The sequence below is a fragment of the Pristis pectinata genome, chromosome 12 (genome assembly GCF_009764475.1).
Source record: "Pristis pectinata isolate sPriPec2 chromosome 12, sPriPec2.1.pri, whole genome shotgun sequence".
Classification (NCBI taxonomy): domain Eukaryota; kingdom Metazoa; phylum Chordata; class Chondrichthyes; order Rhinopristiformes; family Pristidae; genus Pristis; species Pristis pectinata.
In genome coordinates this window covers 28478130-28497798 of record NC_067416.1, presented here as the reverse complement: position 1 = coordinate 28497798, position 19669 = coordinate 28478130, and the positions used below count along the sequence as shown (strand labels likewise).

At 38.5% G+C, this 19669-nt stretch overlaps 1 protein-coding gene across 2 annotated transcripts in view; it reads right to left on the bottom strand.

The window, feature by feature from the left end:
* Positions 1-19669, bottom strand: part of LOC127576866 (adhesion G protein-coupled receptor A3) — a 438420-nt gene that overhangs the window by 376637 nt on the left and 42114 nt on the right. The window contains exon 2 of one of the 2 annotated variants that reach the window (XM_052027670.1): positions 3290-3361. The exons of the other annotated variant lie outside the window; for it this stretch is intronic. Within the exon in view, the coding sequence (XP_051883630.1) occupies positions 3290-3361 (72 nt within the window). The remainder of the gene's footprint in view (positions 1-3289; positions 3362-19669) is intronic. 2 annotated transcript variants of the gene reach the window in all.

The following is a 19669-nucleotide window of genomic DNA, read 5'->3' as shown; positions in this document are numbered from 1 at the left end:
AGAATAACTGCAACCAGTATACCTGCCGTTGACCTCCATCATCTGCTGCTTAAGGGCAAGCACAAGACAGTAGATAGGAGAGTGTACTCCCTTTTGGTTTAGATATAGAGCAGAGTTGACATGCTGTGCCTGAAAAGCAATAACCATGTAGTAACTGGCATACTGCATCACAGGGAAGTCTGCAATACTAGCAAAGTTTAATGTTCTCTCTGCTTCAGTGATCTCCCTTGTTTTGTGGACAGCAACCACCATCATGCTGTAAATATCTCTAACCAACACGGACAGAGCAAGATACTGAGAAAAATTCATTGCCTGGTTCATGTTGGCAGCCGCTGGTTATGTGGTTTTTGTTCTGTTCTGAGACTGTGACCGCAGCTGGTGGCAGACTTGAAAAGCGACAACCTTACAGGAATTATGAAATGTTCCTTGCAGAGGGTTGGGTTAACAAATAGTTCCTTGAATTTCCTGAGTGCATCTCCTCCTTTTCTTTCCAGCTAACTTTTTCTGCTCTGCTTTCCCTCAATAATTTCTCTGGTCATACCATATTGCAAGGGGAATGCTTACTACTGAACTTAGGCCTGGATGCAATTGGCTTACGCAGAAATTTGGAATAAAACATAAAACAATAATTCTACTACTCCCCATAGCCTTCTGCATTTTAACACACCAACAGTAAGTACCAAGCACATGTGGAACATGGCAATGCTTAGAAAAATTCAACCCATGATTAACAATAATGCAGTTAAACTTTTTTATATATCACTTATTTACATTTGGGGAAGGAGTGCTTCTTGCTGCTCAATGCAAGTTCAGATGTTCAAGGCAAAGACTGGGTGTTGAACTCCAAAACAGTATTATGATTTCAAAATTTTGCCACACATTGATGGCCACTGTATATACTTCAACCCGATGTTCAATGCAGGTATTCTAAGACCCTCATTGTTTTTGCATATGGCACAACATGTGTGTGTGTGTGTGTGTGTGTGCGCGCGCGCACATGCACGCAAGATGTGAGTCTTTTTATTAACCCAGACAGCAACCATAGTGCCAAAACAATGTTGATCCAAATTTTGCATTGAACATTTAAAAAATGATGGCAGTTTTCAGAGTCCTGAGTTTTTTCCTAAATAGCAGTGGAAGTATCCAACAAAATTCATATTTGAGATCTCTCCCTTGTAAGGAAGGAACATTTTTCTTACTTTATTTAGGTGAGGTAAGGACAGTAAATATATACTGCCTGTAGGATCAGATTCATTTCACATAAACCATCATCCAAGATCAGACCCATGCCTGCCTAGCTACTAATCTTCCAATCACTAGAATTAGTGTCTCAAGGCCTAGTCTTTACATAATCATATTCAAAAGCTTACTATATGCAAAAGATTGCAGATGGAGTTTTGGATCTTGCTTTATCATTTTTCAAGCTAAAACAAGAAACAAAAAAGTTTAGCAGTTGAATGTCACTGATAGTACATCCTATACTGTCTTGGTAGAGGATGCCATATCTGGCATCTCCATATTCTAACAGCATCTGTCATACTCTTAACACTCAAGCATCCCAGCCAGCTGCCTGAAGCAAACAGGTTGTTCACTAAAATGTTAATGATTGCTCTGTACCTTAATTAGGGTCCTTTGTTAAACATGCTATTTAGCTTCCTGATTCTGTTATTTAAACAAGGTACCAGACAAGGGAAATACAATTGTTTAAGTACTTCCTCAACTCCATTAAGTACATATATGATTAGACATTATAGGGTACGCCAATTTGTTATCTTGGCTGAGGAGCAGCATAGCATATAGCTTTGCTTGACAGGGAAGCAGTTGCTGAGTTCTGTCATATGCTGCAGCAAAAACTGGAGTTCAGTAGCAGAACAATGCATTTCCTGCAATAGTGAAGGTAACTATAGCTCTCAACTCTTACACACCTATTTCATTCCAGACTCTATGAGTGATTGACTTTAGTAATTTTGCATGGTTAATGCAAACTTCAAAATCTTCCCAATGAAGGTTGGCAAGCAACCGTAAATAGGTTTGGTATCATCCAGAGTTGTGGACTTCCACGGGTAAATTCACAACATATTGCAATCATGTAGCCCTGTGAGCTCCATGTTGTGAACTAGGAATTTTCTACAAAAGGAAGCACTTCTATTCTTTGAACATTCAACAGCATGACCACAAGCAAAAAAGAATGCATCTCTGATGCCATTTGCTTAACCTCAGATTCCTTTTAACTAATGCTCTCATTCAGTTCTCCCTTAATTCTCTCCGCCCTTAGCCTTCCCCACCCAGGTTATGACCCTTGCCAGACCCATGCCTGCCTAGCTGCTGATCTTCCAAACAGTCCTGCACCACCACCCCTACACACCCCATCACCTCTGAATACCAAAATCCCAGGCCAATGCCCCATCCACCTTCTATGTTACTAACATACCTCATCAATCATAACCCGTTGACTCTTCAAACCCCGCCTCCAACACCTGAGTTTTGAGTGCCCATTTGAACTTCGACCAATGACACCCTTCCAGTCCCACCCAACAACACTCCTTCCATGCCCCTATTCTTTTGGTTCACTCATCCTAACCTCAGATGTGTCTGCAATGCAGAGCGCATCGGCCTACTGCAAGGCCTATTTTAGTAGTTCACAAGGCTTAAGACTTTGTATGCTACTGACTTCTGCAGCAGAGGCCCATGAGTAAGACATTTGTTGCCCCATGGTATACAGACAGTGTAATGTACCTGACCATCTCCACCCAATGCTCAGGCATAGATTTTTGTTAAGCATGTATGTGAAACATTGTGTGGGAAATGCATTTCTTCCCCCAAATGCTATCCATCTAATTTACTGAACTTATTTTCACAGCTTCATTGGAATTGATTCATGTAGCGCATAAAGGAGTGAAACTGTACAATCCAATTTCTATGCAGCTATATATTAGCAGTACAACAGTGCCTCATAGAATTGGCATTGTGAACAAACATTAGTCCACAAACAGTTAAAAAACCAACAGAATTTCACTCATGAAGCAACAGTAAAGTGCGTGACAGCCATTCACTTCATGAATTGGTTTATTTTTCTTAAAATTACAAGTGATTTCCTGCATACTTTTCTTGAAGACTCAATTCACCAATCAACTCCCATTCTACTCATTGGCCAGTTGCCAATCCTACTCATTCAAAAACAAAGAAAATTAACATTTTAAAATTCCTTAATTTTGATTGCCTATCAATCATTAAACTCCCTAAAAAAATTGCACACGTTAAAAATAAAGTACAATGATCGGTTACTCACAATCTCTCTAGAGAGCGTAAGCCAAAGAAAGAGCCATTCTTTAACAGTGAGATCTTGTTGTTACTCAGGATCCTGCAAGAAGTTAAAGAAGAATGTGGTTAACATACGTCTGCAAAATGATAAATGAGCCAGTGCAATAAAAATTGTTTTTTGTGTCAACACAAAAGGATTAAATTGAACTTTCATTAAAATACAACAGATTTGGAGACCTAAAATCAATCTAATGCACATTCAATGTCCTAGTGGACCTAATAGCATGTAAAAGCTCACATGGTTACATATTAGGAACCCTATATACTATCTTTAACTGAACTTTGTAATAATAAAATAAAAGGCAGCTTCAATATGGATGCTTGATTTGGTTCAGCCATAGAGGGAAACAAGAACCACATTACTGGCTCAGATTTTCCTGAGAAATGCCGGGATTTCTCCATGCAGGCATCAGAATTTCTGCACATGCATGCAAGAATGGAATAGTAAATCAGCCATCTGGAAATTTGGTGTTTTTGTAACCATACACTCTTCCTGGATTCCACAGGGAACCTAATGAAAAAGTGCCAACTTCCAACAATTGCCTGTTGAGCCTGCACCAGGTAACATTGGTTTAAAGACAATGACCCCAATCATTTCAACGGAGAGGAACAGCTGTGAGGGATGAAGGTGTAAGGTTATTTCCACTTCATGAATTAGTTGCGATTGGATAAATATTTTTTTATTTATTTTAAGTATCCCCACCCAGGTTATGACCATTGCCAGACCCATGCCTGCCTAGCTACTAATCTTCCAAACACTCTTGCACCACCACCCCCATACACCCCATCACCTCTGAATACCAAAACCCTTTAAAGTGTTCTTGAAAGTATTATATTTGTTTTATTTTAATAATTTCTGGATTATTTTAATAGACTACTTCAAAATAGTTATTAAATGATTCTGAATACCAGAGACCAATTTGACAGCTGCTTAAAGCAGGGTATATAGCTTATTTGGCTGAAATATGCGCCCTGAAAAATTCTGTTTTGATCCGTAGGCCAGGCTTTGCGGGCAGCTAGCCCAAATGACCTAGCTGCCATGCAAAGCTTGGCCTGTGAGGATTAGGACAGCTTCAGAAAGAAATTTCCCACTAGGAAATCTGTATAACGTAAGTACGAGATTGGCAGGTGAGTGAGTGGTGAGCATGAGCATTTTGTTGCTGCCAAGAATTTCTAGGCCAATATTTTCAATAGAAATGAATGTATAAAATATTGAAAGAAGCATTAAAACAAAGCAACTAATTATTTATACCATTTGCTGCTGTGGGTGAATATGCCTTCATGATAGTGCCTTAACTTAATTGCTTGCAAAGCTTTATACCCACACGCCCTCCACCATTGTTGCAACATGATTGTACTGTATGCTATGTACAAGTTACAACTCACCCTGTTTCTATGGTACTTTCAAAACCCATAACCTCTACATCCAGAAGCATATCTGTGTTAGCCATATGAAAACAACATCATATCCAAAAGTAATAGCATTGAAACTTAGAAATATATCATTGTTTCTTCATCATTACTGGATTACATTCCTGGAACTCCCAACCAAACAGCATGGTGGGAACACTTAAACCATACAGACTGCAGCAGTACAAAGTAACTCTTCACTACTTTCTCAAAGGCTATTAGAGGAAATAAATGCTTGACTTGTCAATGACACTCACATACCATGAATGAAAACAATTTAAATCAAAAGCAGTTTGAAATGTATTGAATATGTAACAAATACTATGTGAATACAAGATCTATTTTGCTTCTGATTAATGTTTTCCATTATACACAGTCAGAATTTTCTGTCACCCTTATGATGGCAGGATTGTGTGGTTTACACATTAGCCTCATTAGCCACCTAAGAACCCACAAAACCAGAGTGGAAGCAAACTATCCGATATCCCAAGGGACGGTTTAAGAAGAAAAAAGACACTTCACCATTACAAACATTTTATCATAGTTGTTCTTTACTCTCCATTAATATCAACAGTACTTTATTTGGTCAGGATAAAAAATAAAATTAATTAGTTCAATGTAAGAGATGATATCCAGGGACTTATGAGCTTGGTGAGGGTATTCCAACTTCTAGTTTTGCAGAGCAACAGGAGAATTCATAGAGCCTATTACTTCAAATTCCACCAAAGGCTTTCATATCCACCAGTATTTATTTATAATAGTGATAAAATTGTTAGGCTGTCCAGTGTAGTCAATCAAGATGGAATCCAATAATTCTTAAATATCCGTATTCATTCCTTTTGCTTCAGACCTACCAAACTCCAATTAATGCATCTATTAAATGCATAAAGCTAAAAACTGCCCTATTCTTATAGGTACAAAAGAAATACTTGTACAAATGAGAATATCAGTGACTGAGAAGAATAGTAAAACAACTTGTGTTTATCTTAAACCAATGATGTACCATGGCACAGCATATGTTGCAATGAGTAGAGAATAACATCAAGTAGAACAGCCAAAAGTGATTTGAATAATGGATTTTAAAAAGCTTTCTAAAGAATGGAGTGACATGAAAGGTTGAAATGATGTTGGAAATTTCAAAGCAACATAGTTAACAGTAATAGTATAGAGGCTGCAGACTGGAAATTTTTGTACAGTATATTCCTTTGTAAACTGTGCAGAGAAAAAAAGGAAGTCTGGTTCACCTCTAAATGTACCACACAGTCCACTTGCTTCAATCTTTGAACCTTCCACGGATTGTTCTGATTAAACTGTCTTGATATTTCATTGACTATTAGTGTAGAACTAGACATTATTTTGGAACTTGTGTCTGTTTTACAAATTACTTATTGACCCAGCTCAGGTTAAATGCCACCAACATCTTTGTCACATAATTCTGCATACAAAAAGCTGTCCCCTTCCTTTGAATATTGGTTATGATTAATATAGTTCCAATTACAGTAAAGCTCCAATATTTCACGATCCGATCATATGGAAATCCTGATGGTTCAGCATTTGACTCATGAGGTAATGTTTCCCGTGCTCCCTTCTGACTCACCAGGGCCCCAGTTCCCATTCTCTTTCAACTCAGTAAGGCCCTTTATACACATCAGAGCCCTGGTTCCTGCGCTCATTTTTAACTTGCCGGAGCTTCGGTTCCCGCACCCTTTTAACTCACCGCGGCCATGGTTCCCATGCTCCCTTTCAACTCACTGGGCCCTGTTTATTGTGCTCTCTTTAAACTGATCAGGGGACCATTTCTGGAACTCCCTTTAAACTTGCCGGGTTCACTGGTAATTTATTATAATACTGTGTAACCCCCTAAAAAGGTGAATTAAAAAATGTATTGGGTATTAATAGGAATAACATCTGATAATCCAATAAAACTGCTAATCTGGCACCACAAAATTCCAGAGTGTGCTGGATTACCTGAGTTTTACTGTACAATGATGAGTCAGACACCTATTTCTCAAGTGTTTACTTTTATAAAAGAACACTTTTTATAAAATATATTAATGGAGTGAAAACACAGAAGCGGCAGCGCCATTTTGTTGGATTTAGCTACTAGGTTTTAATTGCCCGGAATCTGCTGAATGCATCTTGCTAACTGTACTCATTGCTGAGGTATGATTTAGTCACATACTAAAACTGCATTCTTCATTGCAATGTGCCACATGCCTTTATGTATGATATACTTGTAAAAACATATATCTTGATGTGCCTAGCCTGAGATAAATAGTAGCAGTGCACCAGATATTCAGGCTTCAATGCTAGCTAAATACAGCAATGATTTTGTGCCAAATAGAATGTAGAATACAGTGATCATTTCCATTATATTTTCCAATACCATGATTAAATGCATATTTTGTTTTAATTCAATTCTTAGAATGAAATGAATGAAGATAAGTAGATTTTAGTTTACTGGATGTCTGTGGAGAAAGAGAAAGATAACATCTCTTGGTCCACTGATTTAAATTGATTTAAACGGGCAGCACAGTGTGTATCACGCAATAGCTAAAGCAACCCAGGTTAGATCCTGGCCTCTGGCACTGTCAGTGTGCAGTCTGCATGTTCTCTCTGTAGCTACATGGGATCTCCTGGGTGCTCACTTCCCAAAGACATTCTGGTTAGTAAGTTAATTGGTTGCTGTGAATTGCACCTACTGTATGTGGTTAGCAGAAGTTAATAGGCACAGATTTATAGATTCAGAGTTATACAGCATGGAAACAGGGCCCTTGGTCCAACTCGTCCATGCTGTCGAAGATATCTATTTATGCTGATCCCATTTGCCTGCTTTTGGCTTACATATATCCCTCCAGATCATTGAAAGAGAATAAGTAACAGGGAAATGAGTGGTGGAATGGGATTGATTGGACTGCACTGAGAGTTGGCATAGATTTAATGAGCTGAATGGCTTTGTTCAATGTCATGGTAAATATGAAATATGAAGAATCAAGTATCCTGAAGGTAAGTACAATTATCACATGTGTTCTCCCCTACTGTATGGCAAGTAATGTTGGATCAAAACTGGAGAGTTGGCTTATGATAATTGCATTCAAATTGGATATATTAAGGAACGAATAATCCTTCACGTATCAAGCCAAGCAAAGGCAGAATTAATAGCCAAAGAGGTACTATCTTCATTAAAAACTGTTCTGAAATAATTAAATGTACACAGTGCATAACTTATTCAGAGTCGTATGGTCTCTAGTGGATGAAATCACCTATGGCCAAAATAACAATTCTTTTGGCTTTGCTCTCATTGAAAAGGACTTCTTTAATCTTACAAATACACACATACAAGTTTGATCTGGGAACCATTTATGAGATATTAATGGCTATTATATCATTGAATTAAATATCCCAGGCCAGTTGATTTTTAGAAAAGCTATGCTGAAGGAAAAAAAAGGACCTGACTATAACGAATGGGACAAGTGAAAGGATCTTAGCCCAGAAAATCAGGTTGTAGAATTAATATGGTGGAAGCTACAAAACAACAGACTATAGAAAATGAAAGTGGGAGTGCTTTATAGGTTCTATAATAGAATTCATTGTTTTGGATTGAGTATAATCAGAAAATTAGATAAGTATGTAACAAGGGTAATGCTGTAGCCTTGGGGAACATTAAGTGTCATATCATTGGGCAAACTAAATTATTAAACATAGTTTGGAGAACATGTTCATAGAATACATTCAGGATGGTTTTCCAGAATAATAAAGAAACAGGGAACCAGCTATGTCAGTCCTGGTATTGATAAAAGAGGAGTAATAATTTTCCAGTAAAAAGTATCCTCAGAGTAAGAGTGACCATTGAAGAACTTAATATTAAGTTTGAGAATGATGGAATTAAATCTGACATTATATGCTTAAATTTAAACTATGCCACTTACTGGGGTATGAGGGCCTAGTTGGCTGAGTTGGGAAATTGGATTAAAAACAGGATGGGAGATTAACAGTTATAAATATTTAAGGAAACAATTCATAATCTTTAACATGTCTTCCTTTGAGGAATAAAACTTCACTGGATAAGTGGCAAAGCCATGGCTAACTAGAAAAGTTATTTATAGTGGTAAAGCCAACGGTGTGGCCAAAAAGAATCGAGAACTTGAGGAACAAGAGGATTTATAACAATAACAAAGAATGATTAAGCAACCAATAAAGAGTAAAAAATAAATTAAAATAATGAAGTAACAATTCTTCAAAAATTTAAACAGATTGTAAAAGCATTTAAAATTATGCAAAAAGAAAAAAATAGTGGACATATATGCAGATCACTTTTGGGACAGAGACTTGAGAAATGGTAATGGGGAAAGCAAAGTTGTACTAAACAAAATTAAAATGTTTCACTAAGGCATAAAATAGTGATGGATATTCACAGGAAGGCTAGAACTGAGATTTTAATTCAAAGTTATTGAACAGAAATAGAACTACTGAAAAGCCCCTTGCCCCTCTATATGTAGTGCCAAGTTACTATCTTTGCTTTTGCAATGACAAGCCCCTTAAGAGGAGCTGCACTTGCTTAAAAATTTTGCATTTCATTTGAACACTCCTTTCAATACATCCCCCATTTCTTTCCGGGTTTATACCAACGTGGTACATTCAAAGCAGATGGCAACTTTTAATATCTTGTGAGAACTCTAAAAATGCTGAGATTTAGTTTGTGAGGATAATTCACTGGTTACTCAGCTCAAATAAAAATAGCAATCAATTTAAACAGTACTTGGCCATGATAAGACAATTGCAGAAGGTTACACAAACACAATGACCTTCTCTGAAATAGTTGCCTGGTTCTAAAAGGTCAGCACTGTACTCAAGGTTGAATTCACAGTGAAGACCTGAAGCAAACTGTGCAAAACCTTCCATTGGTAAACATCTAAAGAAAAGTATTGTTAAGAGAAAGAGCACTGTGGAAGAGAAAACTGCTCAATGCATGTATGTATTTATATTAGCTTTAGCCCTTGGAGAGGTCAACATTGCTGACTGAAAGAAGCATTTTGTTCTTGTGACAATCTGGAAACAATATTAAAGAGCAGAACTCAAATGCAAAGAAATAATTATTGAGCTCTCTTAAAATAGGAATCCCTATTGTTTATCCAGCTGTAATATTTGCTGTTAACTGGGAAGAAGAATTTAAATATAATTTCATTATCAATATTTTCTAAATTTAGTTGATCCAAGTCGAACTTCTGAGATTCTTAGTTAATGAAATCTGTACTTCAGGCCTTAAGAACCCAAGGTATGGACACTTTATCCTGCCTTTAATACATTCATTCAAAACCCATTCACCAATTTAAAGAGGTGATTTCGCATTAAGCGTTCCACATAAAACGAAATCAAAAGAGTAGAGAAGTCTGAGAGGTATTAGATTCAAGTCTAATAGAAAAAGACAAGATGGTTTAATTAATGATTTGTTGTTTCGCTCCATAAAACCATATCACATTATAAAGCCTTAGCATTGTGTAAAATAATGCTGCCTACACTTCTAAACAGAGGTTGAAATTAATTTCCCTTTCTGTTATCATTTTATTTTGCTGAAATCTGAAGTAAAAAGAGAAATGCTGGAAGTGCTCAGTAACATCTATGAAGGGAGCAACAGTTAACATTTCAGGTTGATGAACTCCATCAGATCAACAGGAAATACACGTGATAAAAGAAAAAAAATTGCCATCTTTCACATTTAAATGTAAAACAAATGAAACAGATATATAAACAAAGCCTTTACAGTGCGATGTTTTATTATTTAAGTATAAAGTTCCCTGCACTTCCCATATAAAAAATAACAAATAGTTAATTTGAATGGAAATTATATTCTCTAGATGTGCAAGTAGCTGTGACGTACAGAGCATTGGGACAATGCCAAAATAGACTTTTGAGCAAATCAAAGGATAATCTCCAAGTGATATAATTAATCTCAGAAATCTTGTCACCCAAAAAAATACATTTACACTGGAATATGACAAACTACAGAATCTCTCTCAAAAATCCTCATGTTTTCTGAAACCTTTAATATTTTTAAACTATGAAGACAGGCATGGTGGAGCTAAATTGGAAAGCACTTGCCCAGTTGACCCAGTGCTAAGGGATATAGAAACTTCAATAATGTCCTATGTATGGTCAAAGAACAGCATCTCATATTCCACCTGGGTATGTTGAAGTCCTTGGGGCTTAATATTAAATTTAATTAGTTCAGATAATTGTTCCTTTCCTCTTCTCGCTCCATAGATATGGATGTACCTTTCTGTTTTAGTTTGTTTCTTTTTCTGTGTTCTCTGACTGCTGGTTTTTGAAGTACAGGAAATCCCCGGGTTACGAACGCCCAACTCACGAACGCCTGTACTTACGAACGGCAGGAAGAAGGCATGGAATTGGGTGCAGAATGGTTTGCCTGTCAGTGTTGACTTTTTCCAGGTGATGGAGGTGGCAAACGGCTGGATCGTGGATTTCATGTGTTACAGTCTGTATTGCTACTTCGGGGCAGGGATGTCCAAGGAGTTCTGAATGATGAGGGATGCCATGAATGGTCACCAGCCCCCTCTCCCGCTGACCCCGCCCACCATATCTATCTCTCTATCTATCTCTATCTCTCTATCTCTATCTCCCTCTCTATCTATCTATCTATCCAGCACTCGCTCTCCCCCGACAGGTCGTCCCCGGGTAATGACTGAGGTCCGTTTTTACAGATGTCCTTAAGTTGATTTTGTCTGTCAGTCGGAAAATACACAAAATTCACTCGATGTGGTAACTGTACCTCCACAGTACTGTACTGTAATGAATGACACCAAACGCACATAAGACTGATGACAGTCTTCACATGTCCCGGTGATAACAAGTTATGCTGTATTTTAGATTGCTTCACATTATGTGTGGAATTATAATGAAACTGGAATCAAAATTCCATTTGGATCTTAATACATAGCAATAAATAACTGAAGCTTGTAGTGATTTAGGACTAATTGACGCTAGATGTGAACTGTACATAACTGTTCCGATTTACATACAAATTCACCTTACGAACAGACTCAAAAACGGAACTCGTTTGTAATCCAGGGACTTCCTGTACTTGTCACCTTGACTTCTTATTACAGATGGTCCCTTTGTTCTCTCCACCCTTCCCCCGCAACTTAACATGCATATTTTCTCAGTTTTCCAGTTCTGATGAAGGATCCTTGAACTGAAACGTCGACTGTGTTTCTCTCCCCATTGATGCTGCCTGACCTGTTGAGTGCTTCAAGCATTTTCTGTTTTGTTTTTTGGGTTTTTTTGGTTTGGATTTCCATCATCTGCAGTTTTTTGCTCCAAGTTCCAAGAATCCACCTACATTTATGCTAGAAACCATTCATGAGCCGCCATGGTCAGTGAAAACATGTTCATATGTTAGTTCCAATCATCATAAGCACCAGCATTATACAATTCCCGACTCACCACACCCCTCACTGTTGTCCATCAGCAATGTTTATTAATCAGGACTCAACCCTAATATTCACAGTGTTAGTCTAAGCCTCCCACCCAAATCTCACAGCATAGATATACTAATAGCTACTCAACCATGACAGGTACATCCCATCATGCAATACTAACACATTGACTCACTCTTTCAGGATAAGTGACAGCAGTAGGTAACCAGCCAGGGCCAGGCACAGCCTTATTATCTTACCCTCATGGAGAAGAAGGTGTTCAATAACAGTTGGGCATGTAAGATGGGGTCTGGGGACAGCAAGGCATCTGAACCAAGCATGGAGACATCTGCTCATCTAATTATCCTTCTCACATTGCATTTCATCCCACAATTTCTTCCAACTTATGAGTTGCAAATGGCGTACACATACACCTCTTACTCTTCTCTATCACCAACCCAACTTACCCACAACTTTATCTTTGTGCCTTTCTGCTTTCAGATTGTTAAGAACTTCAAACTGGCTAAGTGAAGGAAAAAGAGAATAGAGGTGAATACAAACTATCACTTGGTCTGGTGTTTGCCAGCACCAGGTCTGACATCGACATGCTAACTAAGGAATAGAATCCTCACATGGAGAGTCATTGGAGTAAAAAGACTTGCAGGGCATGGGGAAAGAACAGCACAGGTTTTAGTTACTTCGAGGCAATAAATCATATAGCGTTGTGCCAGCCCATATTTTCTGAAGATTTCCTGGGCTAACCCTGTGGTCATACTAGCCTCTGCAGCCAGGCAGCTGCTGTGCTCATTCTACAAGGTGCAATGAGCCATGAGTGGCAATTAGACCACAGATGGCACAAACAGAGATCTGCCTTGATGGTCTTCTGACACCTTGTGCTCAAGCTGTCAATGGTTTCCAAATGTCTTTGATGACCAGGGACATTTACAAACAGCTGAAAAATATTAAAGAGTTAATAATTATTAATAAAAATTGGAAACATTAAAAAAGTGACTTGAAAATACATTTAACTGACTTAAGTTAAAATATTGATAGCTATTGAAATAAAGTATATCAAATTCAAACAGTTTGTTTCACTTAGCTTTTTAATGAAGGTTTAGTGCGCCCATTCAAATAAATGGTGCTGTGTTGGATTCACCATTGATGTCTGGCATGAAGTTGGGATGCACGTGCATCTGACCTGCACCACATTCTACATTTCCACCCTGCAGTATGCCGGTTAGTGGTACACAATGCTGCATGGACTGTAAATAACTGGGCTTTTCATTGGGACTGCCAACTGGCCATCAGAACATTCTTTCCCAATATCATAGCTGAGCTCAGACATTTACCATGCAAGCCTGGAACGCTACTATCATGGCTCTAAATATCAGCATCAAGTCCGTGCTGAACAACCCTGGCAGAGAGACAATAGGCCTGTACAGCACAAATTCATCCTCTCTTATGATGAAAGGTTCCGTGATCCTACCGTTGTCACACTTCATATGTCTAGTCTTTTGCATGTCAGCCAAGCAGCTCAGACTGCTGCCACTCATGTAGGGAAGATGCAGGTGGAAGCCTTCATTAGCTGCAGTCTCTAGGGTAGCATGTAGGTGCACTAAGACAGGCAAAGACAGATAGAAGACTGACATTTAGACAATGCATAAGGATGCGCAGTTGATGTTACTGTAATATAAAATTGCTTTTGAATGTTCACCTTGTGTTTTATTTTGATATTGCTGTCAAGCAGGCGCCATGTTGGTTAGATTTAAGAAGGAGATTCTTTGTGAATTTGGAAGTATGATCATTTCCAGGTGGTTTGCTTAGAGGAACTGGTCTCGGACAACACATTAGAAAGAAGTAGCTCCAATTGCCTCCTCCCTTCCACTTTCTCTCCTTCTCCTACTTTGCCACTGTTGTACATATAGCTAATGGCAAAGGCTTAACACCATGATTATGAAGATTTGTAACAAGTGGTGATCGGTAACGAAGCTTGATACCCACTCTGTTGAGAAGTACAATGTTCTCCCACAGCAGTCAAATAGCAAAATCATTGTTTGAGTGCATAGTCTATGTACTTTAAAAAGCCTGTACAGTACACACATATTGCCTACGTGTGCACAGGCTTTACATTAGTGTCAAAACCCATAGGGCTAGCAGACAGCTTTTGTTGCCTATTCACCACCCTTATGTCATGGGTATATAAAATGGCACAGTAGACTGTATCAGAATGAAAGTATTGGGACTGCTAGTTAGATATCAGGCATTAAGTCTGCACGATCAGCTTTTCACAGTTACACTCTAGCAAGATAGTGAAGGATTGGAATCCCTTCAAGTTGTGGTGTCTTCATGTAGATATTCAGCATCCACTATCTGACATGCATGCAATCAATGACATCCTAAACTATGGGGAAGCTCAAAGCATTGCAAATCTTGGTGCTCAATCTAACTGCTCCTCTCCCTCTAAGAACAGAAAGCATCTATAACTGCAGATGATGAAAATACTGTATGGAAAACTGCAAAATGTTCTAGATATCTTCAGCTCTAGCCTGGAAGAAATCCAAAGCATAAAAGTTTGTGGCCACCATAACTTTTACAGCTACTAGCAAAGTAGCTCTTGCATGACTCTGCTATTGGAATTGTAGTCATGGCCTTTGATAGACCCTTAGAATATAATTCTTCTGGACTGACATTTCCAGTTTAATCACATTTAACAATCCAGTGTAATTTTGTCCTAATCTAGAGGTGCTCGTTATTTTCAAGCAGTTAATCATCAATTTTAAAATTACAACAATAGACTTAATGGGACAAGTAGAAACAATATCATGTTCCTAATTGCACCAGATTACGATATTGAAATTAATCCAATCATTTGTTGGTATTTCTAGACCACACTATTAAGTGCATTTTATGATATTCTCATGGGGACTGCTATCTAAAAGACAATTCTACATTACTGTGGCTTAAAAAAGGAAACAATTCTAGCCAGCAAGTTAAAGACATTAGAGTTGTTTAGTACAAGTGTTCCATTCATAATCTAGGCCTGCAATTCTATTTCCACCCTATAAAATATATCAGGATAAACATTACACATTCTTTTAGTTGCACTCCTCAAAGGAACATTCCCTCAGCAACTGCATATCTGGATAATGAAATACTGGCAGGGGGTTACAAGGCAACATTTAATTGTACAGTTCTGATATCACAAACCACAATGGAGAAGCTCAAGTGGCATCTGAATGTCAACAGAACACCAACACTGAGTTACTGCCTAATATCCTATTTATAGTCACAAAGGGAAAACAAACAAAAACATAATTTGGCTTCTGCTTTCCACTGTAAGTCCTGTGATTTACAAAAATTATCAACTTCTTAGAAACCCCTCAGGTTTCATAAAGCTAGAGATGACACATGTGCCATCTGGCCCAAATCATGCCAATCACCCAGTACTGGCACTTCAATGGTATTTATCTAACATTTATTCTGGTTTTCTGCTATTACTACGGCTCTTGGAAGTTTGCAACAAAAGTGCAGTAACTGCAGTTTGATTTAATGGTTATGTTAGTCTCCATGTAACATAAGGTTTGAAACGACAACTGTATGCAGTTTTCTCTTCTCACTTAATATTGAAATTGGATTTATCAACTTTAAGTCTATGGTTGATTTTAATGGGATGGACTTTGTGGTCATATTAATAACAAATTTCCATATTTAACTATGGAGCTGCTTCTGGAGTGTAGATATATAGAGTTAAACATACCCATCCAGAACTTGTTGTCAGTGATTCTCTTTGCTTCATAACCGGTACTGCTTTACAATCCACCTTTGCAATCTTGTGAAATCAGTGATTTGATGAATATTTAGGGTACTAACAAATTGTTTTTATTGCAAATTAACCAGAAAATGACTCAAAAGCAAAACGATTCAAATTGCAAATGTTGGAAATCCAAAATAAAAACAGAAAATGCTAAAAAATGCTCAGGTAGTCAGGTATCATCTGCAGAAAGACAAACAGAATTAACGTTTCAGGCTAATAGTCTTTCGTTAGAATAGTCAAAACCTCAGTTACTAATTAGCCATATCCCAGGCTGTAAAGCAATGAGTTAACATGTGTGGCCTCAGATTTTGAGGTAATGAATTATAACGTCTACTTGTGCCTTCTGCCCATGTTCAACTTGTTATTCGGGACTTTATAAAACGCTAGTTACAAATTTTGCTTTTCATTTCCTAATTTGATGTCTTTGAGAACTTTTCAAAGCGATTGGTTGTTCAGCTATTATGGTAACCTTACTTTTGCTTGCTGTGAGATCCCCTAGAGCTGACACCTGACAACAACCCATTTCAGAAAAGGGAAAATCCATAACGAAGTGATTGCTGCATATTTGTGGGCAGTGTTTCTCACAGCCAGAAACAAATGCTACAGCTTTGCAACTGACTGCAAAATCCAGACCAATGTTTTCATATGAAAATCCCTTTAAGATACTTTAAATCCAGATAATAAAGCATATAAAACAGTAGAAATAAATAATTTCATATCGAACATTTGCAGCATACTCAATCTGACTTAAAGGCAGTTCTACATAAACCCCTGAGTATCTAAAAATATGGTAATCATTTTGGTGGAGTTTAATGAAATGTGACACATCTCACTATATAAGGAATGCTGTTCTCCATAACCTTTTCTCCACCTCTCCCTCATTTTAATAAAATCTTTTCTAAATATTTAAAATCCAGTAACTCTTTGGTACTTTGATCAAAGTAGAATGTCAACTTAACCTGGCACTGCAATTGAAAAATGCTAATTCAATAACTAATCAGGAAAATGCAGCATTAAACAAAAACTTTCAATGGAATGAGACATGTTGTATATGAATATGACAGGTCCTTCCCTGCAGATTTGCACATCTCCACAAGAAAGCTGGACAGAGTGACATTTAGCTCAGGCAGAGTAAAAGGTTTAAGTGATCTGGGGGCATTCCTTTTGCACTTTAAGGTCAATTTCTCTATTGACCTGCCAGTACAGACTCAATAAGACTATACCAAATTTGAAAGTTTTTACTTTATGGAACAGAAGATAGAAAACAAGGCTCTTGTCTTGTGGGCACAAAAAGCAGAATCCTGGTAAAGCGGTTCATAATGGGTTATTGAGTCAGTTTAAAAAATACTGTTTCCCCTAGCAGTCATGCACTAGCTAGTGAGCTAGTAGGGAAACAAAGGACTGCAGATGCTGGATTCTGGATGAAAAAAATTATGATGATGCTGGAGGAACTCAGCAGGCCAGGCAGCATCTGTGGAGAAAAGCAGGCGGTCGATGTTTTGAGACAGGACCCTTCCTCAGGACTGAAGATAGGAAAAGGGGAAGCCCAATATATAGGAGGGAAAAACAGAGCAGTGATAGGTGGACAAAAGAGGGGAGGCGGGGTGGGCACAAGGTGGTGATAGGCAGATGCAGATAAGAGATAGTGATAGGCAGGTGCAGGGGAGGAGGGGAGAGCAGATCCACTGGGGGATGGGTCAAAGTTAAGAAGAGAAAGGAAAAAAAAGGTAGAAAAAAGAGGTTAGGAAAGGGAAGAAGAGAAGAAGCCTGGTGGGAGGTGGAGATTACTTAAAGTGGGAGAATTCAATGTTCATGCCGTTAGGCTGCAAGGTTCCAAGACGGAAAATGAGGTGCTGTTCCTCCAGTTTGCACTTGGAATTCTCCTGGCAGTGGAGGAGGCCGAGGACTGACATCTGTGGAGGAGTGGGAGGGGGAATTGAAGTGACTGGCAACAGAGAGATGCAGATCACGGTTACGGACTGTTCATTGAGGACCACCAATAGTATGAAGACCAGGCAACTCAAGACAGCAACTAGAGTGCAACACTGATTTGAAACCACACTGCACATAATACCTTCTTTTTCCCGCATGTTCAGTAGCAGGAAGGACCAATCACCAATGTTAATTAGAAGTATCACAAACTAAATACAGATTGGTTGCAGGATGATTCATTTTGGCGGTTGCTATAATTGTGAAAGTATTCAGTGTTCTCTGGTTACCTCAAGTTGCAAAAGTCTATGAGGAGTCATATGTCAGATATTGAAATGTGTTTTACTGATCTCAGGGTTCTGCACAAACTCGCAGACACGAGTGCATGAGTAGGTGTTACTCTTGCAAATGCAGCATGATGTCAAAAATGAGTAAAGACCATATTGTGTTTGCAAGGTAGGCCAATGCAAGGAAGGAGAGACAGGTTCTCAGCTGAGGTCTTTTCAACCCAGAGTGTCTAGGAGGCTGTTCTCTATTTGAACTGCTGGAATTTGCAATAGGAAACAGAGTGGACCTCAGATTCATGGTGGCCACTGTACACTTCTGAAACATGCAATCATGGAGACTCAGAGTACAGCACTGGCTAAATGTCAAGCAGCTTCAGTCTAGGAGGAAGAGGAATAGGAAAGGCATTAAGAGAAAAAGAAAGATAGTTAGCAGACATCGCAGTGTCCACTTGCCACACTGCCAAAATAAAAGCCAAAAACAAGGATCTATACACATCCTGATCCTCCTATCCTGTTCTACTCCAGTGGCTACAGCATGACAAGTGGAAGGCTGCTGACTTTCAGCAAAAGAAATGGCATTAGAAATAAGTGCTTTACCTCTGTGATTGGCTGGAATACAAAAATAAAAAGCTACCACAAAATAAATATGTTATGGCAAAGTTGCAAAGGAAATCATGAAAAACTGAATTCATTTGTAACCTGATTACTGTTGCGTTTTTCTGTGTTTCCTGCACTTAGTGTTCCCCTGCATACTGTATCTGCTGGGTTGTTCTACACTAATAATTAAAGAAAGGCTAGGGGACTACTCTGACTTTCACTGGAGGAAACTTCAGACAGCACTGAAGGCAATCTCTCAACCTAGAAAGCATAGTTGAGGACTCCTTCATTGTTATGGGTAACACTAGTCTGGGCTTGCTTAATGATGGACAACTGTGAGAACACTGTTGGAATGCTAAGTGTGGGACTGTGATCATTGCCCTCCTTAGACATGGTCTTTGTTCCTTGCAGCCATTGCCACTTCCGTATGGCAGTGGCTTGACAATCCTGGTTATATGTTGGACAATAGATTGCTGGACTGTTGTGACATCCTGCAAGCTCCTTTGAATACCATAATCCACAGCAATGACAGCCTGAGCTTGTATCGTAAGAAGCTGACCTCACATGACAGCATTCTGCACATCTGTTATAGAATTCAGTTTGGTGTGGCACCACTTTGCTGCAATGGAAGTTACAAACTACTTGGTCCGCAAAGGTGCATTGAAGTTTGGTGATAACTTCCATCTTAGATAGGATTGTAGTTGAAGTTATGATCAGACACAAGTCAGTAGGGATCAAGGACTAGACAAGCAAGTATGAAAAGCAGAGTGGTTTTAATAGAGGTTTTGATTGCTCATAAGTTTGGATCAGCAGACCAGCTCATGTTGGAAAGCTACTGAATTCCCTTAAAATGTTCAGGATAATGTTCTGCCACAATA